The sequence below is a fragment of the Anser anser genome, assembly GCF_964211835.1.
Source record: "Anser anser genome assembly, chromosome: 1".
Taxonomy (NCBI): Eukaryota; Metazoa; Chordata; class Aves; order Anseriformes; family Anatidae; genus Anser; species Anser anser.
The window spans coordinates 6,645,875-6,659,524 of NC_139720.1; the positions used below are offsets into that span (position 1 = coordinate 6,645,875).

Here is a 13,650-nt window from a genome sequence, read left to right on the forward strand (position 1 = left end):
TTGACTCCTCTCACACATTTTCTGCATCTTTCACACCCCAACCCCATGTGAACCTGTTTAGATTAGGTTTAGTAAATGTTTTTGGTGGTTTTTGTTTGTTTGTTTTAGCGTTTCACATCAAGTCTACAGTCTGAACTCAGCCAGCTTTATTTACCATTTTCATGAATATACAGAAAAACATGTTGAAAATTTTCATTTAAACATAAGGGTTTTTTAAGATATTGATTTTATTACTACAATGATTTTTAAACACTAGAACAGATCGCCTGGAGAGGCTGTGGAATCTCTATCCTTGGAGTTATTCAAACTGGACATTGCCCTGGTCAACCAGTTGTAGATAACAGGTAACCTTGCTTTGAGCTGGGTGGTTGGACAAGACCTCCAGAAGTCCATTTTCATGCCCTCAACCATTTATGATTCTAATCATCTTACTAATTTGTGGGTAAAGGCACAAAACCAGCCAAACTTCAGAAACTTTAATGCCGAGTCATGAGCTGAAACTAGGAACTAGATCCCTAGTAAACCAACCAACCCAAGCATAAGGAGAAAAAGTGTTTCCTATTTCCTTGATGAATTCTTTTTATCATAATACCAACATTATCATGTCAACTTTGCTGTATCATAGTGACAAGTTATAATTTTTATTTACATCTGCCTTTTTTTTTTTTTTCTATTGGCTACACCACTTCTGATTCAAAAGATTACCGGCACAGTAAACAAGGAAGCTTATTATGCTCCATAAATCTTATTTGTTCACATTATGTAGGTATACTCTGAACACCTGTTATTTTTCCTACATGACTGCTTTGACATCTAGTCAATGTTTGTCTCTATAACAGGTAAAGGCAATGATCTGCATGTGTTTATGTGCCACAAGAACTAACAGCATCTTTTGGTTGAAAAGCAGCATAAACCCTAAGTAAAGATGTAGGTTCAAGTTTATATCATAGTTTCTCTGGACTAAGCCTCAGACACCATCGTATTCAGTTTTCCATATATATACCACTGGGACAGAAATATACCCCTCAGTGTACTGCCTTGGTTGTGCATACCCACATTTCACCGGCTAATTGTGACATACAAGGGCTTCAGAAAGCATCAAAATATTGATTACTCATTCTTTTTATGCAAGGCAAGGTAAATGATTAAATTCACCTCTTCTTCTGGCTCATTAACTTCGCTTTCATTTCCGGATTGTTCCTCTGTCTCTGCTCCACCTTCTTCTTCTTCTTCATCCTCTTCCAGATTCTCTCCTTCTGTAATGGAATCTTTGGAATCTTTGTCATTCACAAGCCCTGTAGATTGGAGAAAGAATTAGAACAAAGAAAAGAGTTAGAATATTAGAAATTATATGTGTAGGATCACTTCAGAAGTCCATTGCTGCTGAATACTAAAACTTCCAATGGCTCATAATATTTTGTTTTTCAATAGAAGAATTTTCTATCTATGGTTACCTTGTTCATAAATAATCAGTAGCAAGGGTAACAACTTCCCCTCAAGAAAAGGAGGAAAACATTATGGAAAATGTTTAAAATCTTCCACAGAACATCAGTCAAGAAATTGCACAGTGCAAACAGCTGCCAACTTCAAACTAAACGTACAACTTTACTGAAATATGAGCCCTAAGTCATGGATGCTCGACTGAAGTGGCAGAGCCCAGAAGACAAACCTCTGCATCATTAGTTCCAGTACATTGTGCTACTTCAAGAGAATCTTCAAGTTCTTGAAGATTAGTCAAAAAGCATCCGATTAAATTTTCTTTAGCACGCTTTAAGTACTCAAATTTTTCCACTGTATTTTTGTTGACAGAGAAATAATAGGTGATGGTACTTCTATTTGTTACAGGTAAATTAAGAGTTTTGAAAGAAACATTTGCTCAGCCCATAATCAATCAACCTTTCTGACTCTTTCTTTTCTAATGTTCTGAGGCTGCACTTGAACCTACAAGGACATAAGTACCTCCACAAAGTCTTTAGAAAATCAGAGCCTCTTCCAAAACTATTGGTTGGTGTGCTCATCCTACTTGCAGACAAGGACTGACAGTTCTCTCACTGTGTTTTAATTCATCTTGTGCTTTTCTGTACTGACCCACCTGCCACCTCTATTCCTCAAGCCATTTGAGCTTATTCTGCGTGCAAGGAATCAAGTGTAATTCCCCAGAAACTTTCTTTCAACAGTTGTTGAACAGATGTCTTTCAATGTAATGTTCCCTACCTGTACCATTCCTACAGTAGGGAAGAGTAAATTTCAGTTTCTTTCAGAGCTTTGGTGTACAATTTAGTTTTGGATACAGATTTTTATACGAATTTTTTTCAGAGAAAATATTTGAGAATTGAGCATGGTTCTGATATTCATGAAAAAGAGACTTCTTAGAAAACAGCTATTGCAAAAATTAAGCCATCCACTGAAAAACAGAACAAAGTTCTATCATACCCTATTCTGTTCATAGATTCTATTAATTATTTTCATTAATCTACCAAGTCATTTAATCCTCCAGAGGATCACGGCTTGATGTAGCAGAAAGTGATGCTCATGTCAGCCTTCCACAACACTTTTTTTTTTTTTGTGTTAAGGGATCAATACTGTTACTATACGGTTCGTATTTTGAAATTATACTAGGGTCGACTATTAAAGTTTTTTGGCCAGCAAATGAACACATCAGTTCTGTGCTCATGGCATCCCTTATTTGCATTCTGCATATTGCAGAGAACAAGTGTTGCAACGTGCGATTCTTAGCCAGAAGTCTAGATTCTGAATAGACAAACAGTTTGGTGCATACCAGACTTTTTTTTTCTCTACCTCCAGATGCTTTCATGCATGTGCAATATGCATATACACACAGCCAGGTTTCTTTACAGAACCTCAAAGTTTGACAGCTAAGCTCACAAAGGCCAGCTTTAGGAAGAAGTGAATCCTTACAGCCACGCTTAAATTAGACAAAACTGTGAAGTGAATAGCATTTATGGCTATAGGGTAGGTAGTGAGGATTTCAGTGCTGTGTGAACTCAGGTACACTTCCTTCTTCATATTCCAGAGGTTTCAATTTTTTTTTTCTGGTTTATACACACTGTGCTCTTCAAAATCTGCTCTGCTCCAGAATTATGCAAGACTTTCTTCAAAATCACTCTCAGTATTTTCTCACCCACACAAAGCCACCAGAGTGGCACAGGAACCAACAGTCCCCAGTTCAAGGTCTGCATGCAACAAACTACTCCTGCCTAGAATTACACTTCAAACAGACAAAAGCAAAGCACATCATGGTCTTCGGCACGATACATTCTCGGTACTGTTGTCCGTGGGCCATTGGACTGTGGGTACAAGTTGATCACGAACTGCAGTTTTACTAGAGTTCTTAAAGTATAAAGAAAACCATAATTCCCTTCAGATATGTTCACATCTACCATCACAGCCTTCACAGATCAGAAGAGGCAGATGATAATCTCCCTGAGACCAACTTCTAATAGTCCTAATAAGTAGGACTTGGAAATACCCCCACCCTATAACAGAGGTTTAATAGCAAGCAATTTTGGAAGAGCAACCGACTTAAGCAGAGGGAACTCCCTCATACTCAGTGAGCAACACTCCCCCCCCTTCCCAATTTTTAGCTACACTGAATTAAAGTGCTATAGCAGCAGCACTTTTTCAGAGAACAAAAGTTCTTACCAATCGTATGGAGGAAGTGCTCAGTATCTTGCAAAGAACATTACAATTTATACAATGAGTTATGAATTACTTCCTAGTTACCATTTTGAGAGCATAAAAGCTAGTAATTTAATTATACCATAAGGAAATTCTTCCCTGCATTTCAGTTACTACCTACATAATTCTAAGGCACATCAATTAAATGAACAACATATTAAAAATATAAATTCCTCTTAAAACATAAGTTGCAATGTTTTACCTGGCAATTACACATACTCATCCCACTGGATTAAAGGATTATTCTGAAAATTGAACTTGTCTACCTAGATGAAATGCTTACAAGGCTATAATTAACACCTAAAAATGTAAAGTTTACATATAAAAGCTTGTCATGAAGAAGCTGATCTTCAAATAAAAACTGAAGATTAAAAAACTCTACATAATGAGAAATGAGCATAGTAGTTTCCAAAAACTATTAAAACTTTTTGTATATAGCCCTACTTAAGTGTGATGGTGCTTTTAGATAAACACTAAGCTTTTTTTTTTGTCAACGTTTTTTTGTGAGCTGTGCTTGCATGTCTATCATTTTGTCCTGAAATTAACTGATTGTAACATAGATACCTGAAGCAAGATTTATAAATAAATCTTTCATTATTTATAAATAAATCATCACTGTTGCTTGAGCAGGAACTACAAGCTAGATATTGTAAGGAAAAAGTAAGCTTAATAATCCAAAGTTCTAATTCATGAAAACTAAATTATCCTTTGATCTCTATTGAAATGTAAAGCCCATTCAAAATTATTCCAAAGAAAGTGTAAGGATCAAAATACATGACAGTATTTTGGAGAGAAATATGTTCTCTCTTTCACCATAGTCTTATACTAATGCTTACTTTGACAACAGCAGCTGTAGTCAAGTTCAGAACTGGGGAAGGAACATAAGAGTTGCAAGCCACCAATCTACCAGAATGACTTAGCTGGTTTCCATCAGTGCTCACCAACCAACAGTAATTGAACGTGCAGATGCTCCTTGTTTTTTGTAGTAAAGCATGATTCCCAAATTTTTCAAGTAAAACGCATAGCTTTCTTCTTTATCATTTGCACTATTTTGTCTGCACCATACTACTACATACACACACCAACAAATAATATATTTCTATCAACTTCTTTGTTGTGTTTTTTATTCTTATTTTTTTAAAAAACACCCCAACACTTAAGAGTTACAAAGATTCTATGAGACCTATGGAGATCAGAAAAATGTAATCAAGCTACAAAAAAACACTTTCATCACAAGAATAAAAAGATCATCTCATGAAAATAACGATAGTTACCCATCATTGTCATGCAAACAGTAACTTTAAGTAATACAGGAACCGCCAAAAAAGATTTAATTCCCCTTGCGCATTCTCTTACCTAATTTTATTAAGAATTCTCTTTCCAAGTCTTGAACCTGTCTGATAGCTTCTTCCAGAGAATTGCAGAGCTTTATCTTTGGTCTCAGGAGTTCCAGTGTATCACTGATCATATAGTCAATGTCTATAGGAAACGGGTGGTCTTTTGTCCAGACATCCAGACTTTTTTTCCACCAAACATACCGCTAGAAAGAAAAATATTCAAGTCAGTTGTATGCACACTGGCATTTATAAACTAAGTTTGTAATGCCTAGCCACATTTATACGGTAGAAAATGCAAGAAATTTCACATCACTACTCTATTTCATACAGTCAAGATATTTTGACACCACTGAACACTGTTTTAAAGAAGAAAGCAGAAAGAAATCTGGTCCAGAAACTTTTAGCATGATCTCCACGAACGGAATTTCCACATCCTGTCATGGGAACCCATCCTAGTGTGTGAAACTCCCACTGTGGAATCTTTTCTCCTTAAATCCATCCGGTCAGAACTTGCTGCATCTTGTGGCCATTACCGCTCATCCTCTCACTAAGCGTGCCTGAGAAGAACTTTACTCTTCCTTCTTCACAAACTCTGTTAGACAGCTGAAGACGGCAATCTAACCACCCCCATCTAACATTGTGTTCCACAAGCTGAGCAACCCCACAATGTGGGAACTGCAAGTCTTCTGATCATTTTAGTGACCCTCTCCACTAGACTCAGCTCAGCTCCAAGGCTCTCATCTACCAGGAAACCCTGACGTGGAAAAAACTCTCCAGATGTGGCCCTTAAGAGCCAAGTAGAAAGGAAAGAAAAAAAAACCACTTTCTTCAATCTGCTGGCTACACTCTCGCCAATGCAAGGTAGTATGCTGTTGGCCTTCATCACCACAGCGGTGCAGAACTGACTCTTGCTCTCGTGTTCACGTAGTCCAGGAGTTCTGGCTCTCTATCTGCAGAGCTGCTTTCTAGGTAGGCAGTACCAGACTATGTTGTTCATGGAGCCATTTCACCCCAGCTGCAACACTTGATACTTACTTTCACTGCATTTCACAGGGTTTCCATAAGCCCATTTCTCCACTTGCTGAGACACCCTGATTGGCAGACCTAAACCTCCAGCAAATCAACTGCTACCCCAGTGTTCTGCAACTTGTTGGAGCAACAGTAACATCTACACGTCAACATACACTTCACTTTCACATAAAAACAGTTATTAGACAGAGAAGATTCTAAAAAATTGTAGCGGAGAACAATCAGAAATATATAAACAGACTGCCATACATTAGCTTGTTAAAGAAATCTGCAGAAGTATGACAAAAGTGTATTACTACCTGGAAGTATACAAGGAAGCAATCAAGTTTTCGTTTGCTGGATCCTCTGTCGAAATACTGCCCGCAGGTATCAAGGATCGTACAGACTAGTCTGATTCTGAAAAGATGCTCTGGGGGATCCAGTGGACTAGGACTACCATCAGGGTTCACACCAAATGATGTGAATGAATATAGAGTTCGAAATATTACAGCCGATTCCACCATTCGATAATTGTAAAGCTCCCCCAAAAACTTGGCACTGCTGATCCGCCGCTGGTTAAACTTTGGCTGGTTAACCTTTACAGGAAAAAAAAAAGTCATTTTACCACGTAGACATAATAGAATCTTTGTGAAACTTTTTTTCCCTTTTAAAAAACAGAAAAGCAGTATAAATGCTTGACAGAATTAATTACAATAGACGGTTATATATAACCACATGCATTACACAAAATTAAAAAGTAGCGAAGGCAGTTATGAGAGCCAGTCAAGTAGCTACTGTAAGTGTTCAAATACATTTAACATGCTCTATCCAAAATCCATGATGATTTTTCACTACCCAGAGAACTATAATTATAGCCTCTATCAAAATATGGACTAATCTCCGGTGACATGAAGTTGCATGAATCTGACTACACTGTGCAAGAATAAATTGAGTCCAATTATTACAAAGGAGGAAAAAACCCTGTCCTAGGAATATTTGCAAACTTTTTTTTTTTTAAATGAACCTACACATAAAGGAAACAACTGAAAGATGGGTAGAAAAGTCAGAAAAAATCCAGAATCTAAGGATTCTTTTCTTTAAACAGGATTATTTTATTAGTTTATTTTTTTACCTCCATTCCTAGTCGAATATCCTCTAGTACTCCATCCACAACATGAATTCCAACATCCTCCTGGTAAAGGACCAACCCCGCTAGGAGGTTGGCTACACAGTGAATACTATTATATTTCACATTCCAGATGTTGATCATGCAGCATATAACATAATCTTTTACTTCAGCATCCTGCCAAGGCAGCTTGCGCATCTGTCTCAGGACCTAAATGAAATTTTAAGACGAGTTTAACATTTTAGCAGGCAAAATATGAAGATATTCACAGTCATCACCTCTTCCACAGTTGGGATGAAATCCCTGTAAGCACCTAAAAAACAGCCTTGTTCTTTTCTTCAAACACCCTCTGCATCTGTAGCAGCTACGGAAAGCTTTATAAAAGTAACCCAAAAATGCTGTTGTCTAGCTACTAATCAAACTGCTCCAACCTGTTCCATGATTTTATTGTTCTTACTGTCTGTATTTAACTGTAGGCTTTTATCTCTCACTCTGAATGTGAGATACTTAGCACAAAGATGCTTATTTCATTCTCTGTTTGTTCAGCACTTAATGCTTTGGAGAATGCAACTCCATGACTGGATCACCTACGCATTACAAGAAATAAAATCTTAACAACTGGGGATACAAAACTGATCCTTCTTCCTTACAATTAAAAAAATCTAACTGTCCCCAAACCCTTCAAAACTTAACACTACATCACTTCCAGCAACACTTGTAACAGGACTTCAAAAGGATTTACCTTTTCTGTGGTGACCTTTGAGAGATCCTTGTAGAGAAGCTTACGAATATATTCCTGCAAGGGAGGACGTTTTTTCTTCACAGTTTTTTCAGCTGGAGGGGGATTACAGTAGTAGTAGGCATTTTCCACCATTGTAACATAGCGGGCATCAAGATGCATTGCTTGTTTCTTTCTCATCATTTGTTCCTGGAAATAAACGCAAACGATCAGCTAGAGATATTGTCATTTTCAAGATAAAACTTTAAATATTTAAGTCTGGGACAAAGGAAACATAAAAGGTTGCAAAAAAAGTTAAAACATTGGCTGAAGAAAGGAAAAAGCATATATATGGTTATGTGCTGCTATTTCCACGGTCATTTTTCTTTACAAGCTCTATTTTTATAAAGGATAGCCACAAAAAAAAAGTTTCTGGAAAGTTACTTAATGTCTGACTTGAAATCTAAATGCTGCTGTTTAGTTCAATAAGATATTTTGAACAGGGTGCCTTATCTCATTAACCACCTCTAATGTAAAGTTGCTGAAATACTGATTTCTTGACACAGTGCATCAACAAAGTGCCAAACTACTTTATACAGCAATGTGCAACTCCAGAATTATATTCTTATATTCTATATTATTATATTGATGGTTTCACAGAAATCTTCAATGGTTTAGGCAATGGCATTTTTCTTATTACATGCTTCATTGTTACTGTTTACCAAAGCAGTATAGATTGCACAGAAAACAATACCTACCATAAAGGAACGTTTCAGAAAAAAAACAATCATAAAAGTTAAAGCTTACTACATATGTCAACACTAATTACTGTGTTTAATTGTCAAGATTGCCCTCGTTTTCCTCACTGAGTACCATCTTTTCTCTGTATTTCATTTTGGATACATACTTCAAGATCTATTTGGTGGGTTTTTAAAGGTTTCCTGGATCTAAGAATTCTGTACAAGAACAAGTGGTATTCAAAGCTGCTGATTTTTACAGCTAAAGATGTGAGCTTAATTTCATTACAAAACACTTTCATATACATGTGCATGCACAGATTTTTTATGTACATCAGCTGATATATTCTAAACCACTCCAAGGTGGTTCAACAGGAAAAAAAGCTGCACGGACTTGGACTTCATTATTCAGTAGAGGTTGCTTATACAGTAATTCACAGCAAACATAAGCCAAACTAAGGTGCAAATACTATTTATTACTGCATACAATTGCTTTATTATTGGATTGTATGAATTGATATAAAAACAATGTCAAGAATTTAAACCTTCTTTGATGAAGCAGCACGACTTGTCATGTTGGTGAACTTTCTACTGAGCTTGAATAAATTCAAACTTCTTTTACAAGGTAGTGACTCAGTTAAACTGAAATGCAAAGGTACTCAAACAGCTCCTTAGCCTTGAGTTTCAGCCAGTAGCTCAATGAGGAAGAATAACTTTGGGTAACACAGTAACACAACAAATAAAGTAATTTTCCTAGATTGCCTGCATCTGTTGCCTGGGAGGTCTCCATGTGACACAAACCCTAATGCACTTCATTTTTAACCTTTTCCATGACACAAATGGCCTCTCCTTTGATTCTCTGAGTGTTCCTTTCCAAATGGGAAATTCCTGTCAAGTAGTAGCAAATTTACCCATGTTTTGCTAAAGTGCTGTGCATCTACTATCGAGCAGGCAAATTGTTTTACGTGCTGTTTACACTTACTAGGGAAAAAACAGTTACAGCAGAAAGTTCCAAAACCTTATTGCATCACGCTAGTATCATTTTGCAAATCTTTTTGGCCTTTTCTAGACGCATCAGGAGAAAACACGGCAAATGTTATAAAACAGCAAACCTATGTTGTACTACAAGCTGAACGCTGAAGTGGGGCTAAGTAAAGCATGAGAGAAGACAGCAAATGGGCTTGAAAGGAAGATTTAAAAAAAAAGAAATACATCATTTGTGTATTTTGTGTTATAAAGAGTTGCATGTTACATTGTAAATAAAAAGTTTTAATCAAAATGTCTATCCACAGGAGACACTATATATACACACTACCCCAAATCTTAAAAATCACTGTAATTTATTATTTTTTTGAGCAATCCCAATTCAAACTCTTAAGTGAATGGCATTACTCCTAATCTCTATTAAAAGTCACCACCATTTTAATGAACTGTGTGTGTGCATTTTCATTTATGGCATCGAGTCGGATACAATAGGCAGTAACAATACTCTCTCTACAGCAACAAAAACCTTGACTCACTTCAGAAGAAAAAAGCTTGAACACTTAAGACTGTAGGTATTTGCTAATTAATTTTGGGTTTTCACTTCATTAGGATAAAATGAAATTTTAGCTATAGAACTGAAGCACTACTTTTGAAGATTTTTTTTTTCTCTTTTTCTTTTAATAAAAAGGGACAGATCACAAGCAGCGTAAAAATGCTCAAGGTAAAACAATAAAAGTTTTTATTTTCAGGGCCAGCCACAAAACATCCCTACATATTGCAGAATCATTCCCAAAAGAAAATCTGGCCAAAATCACATTAATAGTCTTGTTCCTGCCCTCAAATAAAAATAAGATTAAGATTTTACATAGTGAAAAGTAATTATTTTTTTCCGCGCAACTCAAAAAACAAAAGAAGTCACCAAGTAAAACAAAACAAGTACAAAAAGCCCAATTCAGAAAAGTATTTCGGCTCGACTGACAGTTAACCTTTCTGATTGTAACAAGTCACTGAAACTGTTCAGCTCTTACTAGTACCATAAGCCTACGATCCAATCTGTAAAACAGTATTTAAGTCAAAGTTTCTGTCGTTTCTATAGCACCTTTCACACCTTAAGTAGTAGGGATTCCAAACATATTTCCCATCCTATCTTTTCCTGGTTCCTCATGCATTAGAGACGGAAATTTACGGGAAACCTTATGAGGCTTTATACTTCCATTATTAAAACAGTAATTGCTGACTGTTGGCTGTGTTCGTATACCCCTGGATGTACACTACACATGACTTCGTTATGAAGACAAATCAAATTTTTATGGTGCATAAATTTTGTAAAAAGTCAATTAGGTGAAGAAGTGGTGGTAAAGATATTAATTCTTTCTAACTTCTAAAATTTTTATTAACTACAAAAATGCCAGCAAAAACTGAGGCATCTTTTGAAGATAACAGAACAGCGTTTCCATGGAATAAATACTTGGTTATGGAAAGAAATATATTTAACAATAAAACACAGCAGCTGGCAAATCTTTAGAAAATTGAAGCATTCAAGCCTCCTTTCAAGTACAAAGCACTCTACAGCAAAGACTTGCAGTTAATTTGTCCATCTCTTTCCTCTTATGACAGCACCACAGCAATAAACGGTATGACATTCAAAGAGGCTCAGAAAGAAACAGCACTCTTATGGAAAATAAATTGTATTGCAATATACCCAAGTACGCAACAATTGCTGCCCTATTAACTCCACAGAACAGGAAGGGAGGCTGCAGACTCAAGAAAAAGACCTACCACATGTAAGCCTGTGCTTTGGTAAGGATGGAGATGTGTACGGAAGACAGACAGTGATATTTCACAGCTTTTAAGAGCTGTACCTCTACAATGAGATTATGAACGCTTAAACCATTCATTTCCTTCATGGAATCACAGCGTGGCTGAGGTTGAAAGGGACCTCTGGAGATCATCCACGCCAAAGCCCTGCTCAAGCAGGGTCACCTAGAGCACGTTGCCCAGCGTCATGTCCAGGCGGGTTTTGAATCTCTCCAGAGAAGGAGACTCTGCAGCCTCTCTGGGCAGCCTGTGCCAGTGCTCTGTCACTCACCATAAAGAATTTTCTTGATATTTAGATAGAACTTCCTGTGTTTGTCTGTGCCCGTTGCCTCTTGTCCTGTCATTGGGCACCACACTGAAAGGAGCCTTGCCCTGTCATCTTGACACCCTGCCTTAAAGATATTTATATACACTGATAAGATCCCCTCTCAGTCTTCTCTTCTCCAGGCCCAGCTCCCTCAGCCTCTTGTCATAAGAGAGAAGCTTGATCATCCTCATAGCCCTCTGCAGGACTCTCTCCAGGAGCTCCAGGTCTCTCTTGTAGTAAGAAACCCAGAACTGGGCACAATGCTCCCCAGGTGTGGCCTCACCAGGGCTCAGGGGCAGGATCACCACCATGAACCTGCTGGCAACACTCTTCCTAAAGCACCGCAGGATACCCCTGGTCTTCTCAGACACAAAGGCACACTGCTGGCTCCCTTCCAGGAGCGCAAGCAATGTCCGCTGCCACTCCATACCCAGCAACTACTTTCCCTACTGAAGATACATGTCTATATTGTCACAAAGCACAGATTTGAAGGTCAGAAGGGAACATTAAAGCATCTAGTCAGACTTCTAATAAAAAAGTGGTTTAGTAGTTGGCCTGCATCTGCTTAACCTGCTTCTAGTTGAATGCAATTTCCCATTACTAATACCTACCTCTGAAGCACTTCTTCAATCACATTTGACTCAGTATCTTACCTTGGACACAACATTTTAAGATCATCTGTCAATCCAGGAAACATATTATTCAGGGCTCAAATTCATACACTGAGATACCCACAGCTAATTCCTATTCTTTTTAAATCTTTGCTAGGACTTATCTAGACAGAGATAACACTTCTGTTTTTGCTTTAATTACTATCAAACTCTATTTCTAAAATCCCTTCCCTCTAGAGTCTTCAGAAACTTTTTCTTCAAATTTAGAGCCCCCAATTGTTACTCAAGGCACAGAAACCAGCTGTTTCCACAACTGTCTTCATCTCCAGTTAAAGTAACTTCTCCTGTTCTATTTGTTAATACTATTCCCTCAAATATTATCAAACACGTTATTTGTAGTTGAAGCACAATAGCTTTTTCCTTTGGGAATGTAATCCTTTATTCACATTTTCTTGTAAGTCATGAACAGATTTACAGATCAACTGGAGTTCTCCAGAACACGCTCAGAAATCTGTTCTCACAGGAGGTGCAATCTGAGCTGAGGCAACACTGAACAGGCTATAAATAACAAAAGATACAAGCCCACAGGACTTACAAGGGCTGATACCACCAAAGCAGACTAGAAGATATGTTACACCAGTCCATCTCAATCCTATTCCACAAGGATACAAGATTTCAGAAAGACTGATTTATTTTCCTCTCATACTCAGCCCTGTTTTTATTAAAAGAGTTCAGGAAGTTATCCTCCTCAAGCAGTCAGGATAAAATTGAATTAAAGTTTTCACTTACTTGTACCCACACACTGCAACTCACAATGAAGGTTAGTTGCAATCACTGTTAAGGTCAGACCACAGCACAAAGCCAGGAAAAAAGAATTGGTTTAATTCAGTACACGACAACCCTTCCACCCATAAGACAACACGTTTTTCTCTTACCAAAAGAACGCTGGTTCTCAAGTGAGATTCTGGTGACCTAAAGAGGAATCTGCCACAGGTTTCCAACAGAGTACATGCCATCTCAATGTGGTGATGAGAGAAGTCTGACAGGAGCATCTGGAATACATTTATATAAAACCACAAATGTTTAACATGTTTTTCAACTGCAGAAAACAGTAACTTAACTACCAGACTTCAGACTATGGTGGTGTTCCATTCTTTTCTTTTTTTAAAAGAAAAATGCATATTACTTTCATAGTTCATATGTCAACAAAACTAAAAAAATCACCTCATTAAAAAAAGTATAATAAGAACAGTCAAGAGCCAAATTTTAGACTCCATTTATCTGAAAAATAGGATGTTTCTTAAG

General features: G+C 37.2%; 1 protein-coding gene across 4 annotated transcripts in view; it reads right to left on the reverse strand.

Annotated features, from left to right (window-relative positions):
* Positions 1-13,650, reverse strand: part of UPF2 (UPF2 regulator of nonsense mediated mRNA decay) — a gene marked incomplete at its 3' end in the record, with an annotated part of 63,022 nt that overhangs the window by 20,349 nt on the left and 29,023 nt on the right. For all 4 annotated transcript variants that reach the window (XM_083819770.1, XM_083819771.1, XM_083819772.1 and 1 more), the window contains 6 exons: positions 13,281-13,397; positions 7,913-8,098; positions 7,177-7,380; positions 6,365-6,640; positions 5,056-5,239; positions 1,156-1,295 (listed from right to left, as the gene is read on the reverse strand). In XM_083819770.1, coding sequence (XP_083675896.1) covers positions 1,156-1,295; positions 5,056-5,239; positions 6,365-6,640; positions 7,177-7,380; positions 7,913-8,098; positions 13,281-13,397 — 1,107 coding nt within the window. The remainder of the gene's footprint in view (positions 1-1,155; positions 1,296-5,055; positions 5,240-6,364; positions 6,641-7,176; positions 7,381-7,912; positions 8,099-13,280; positions 13,398-13,650) is intronic.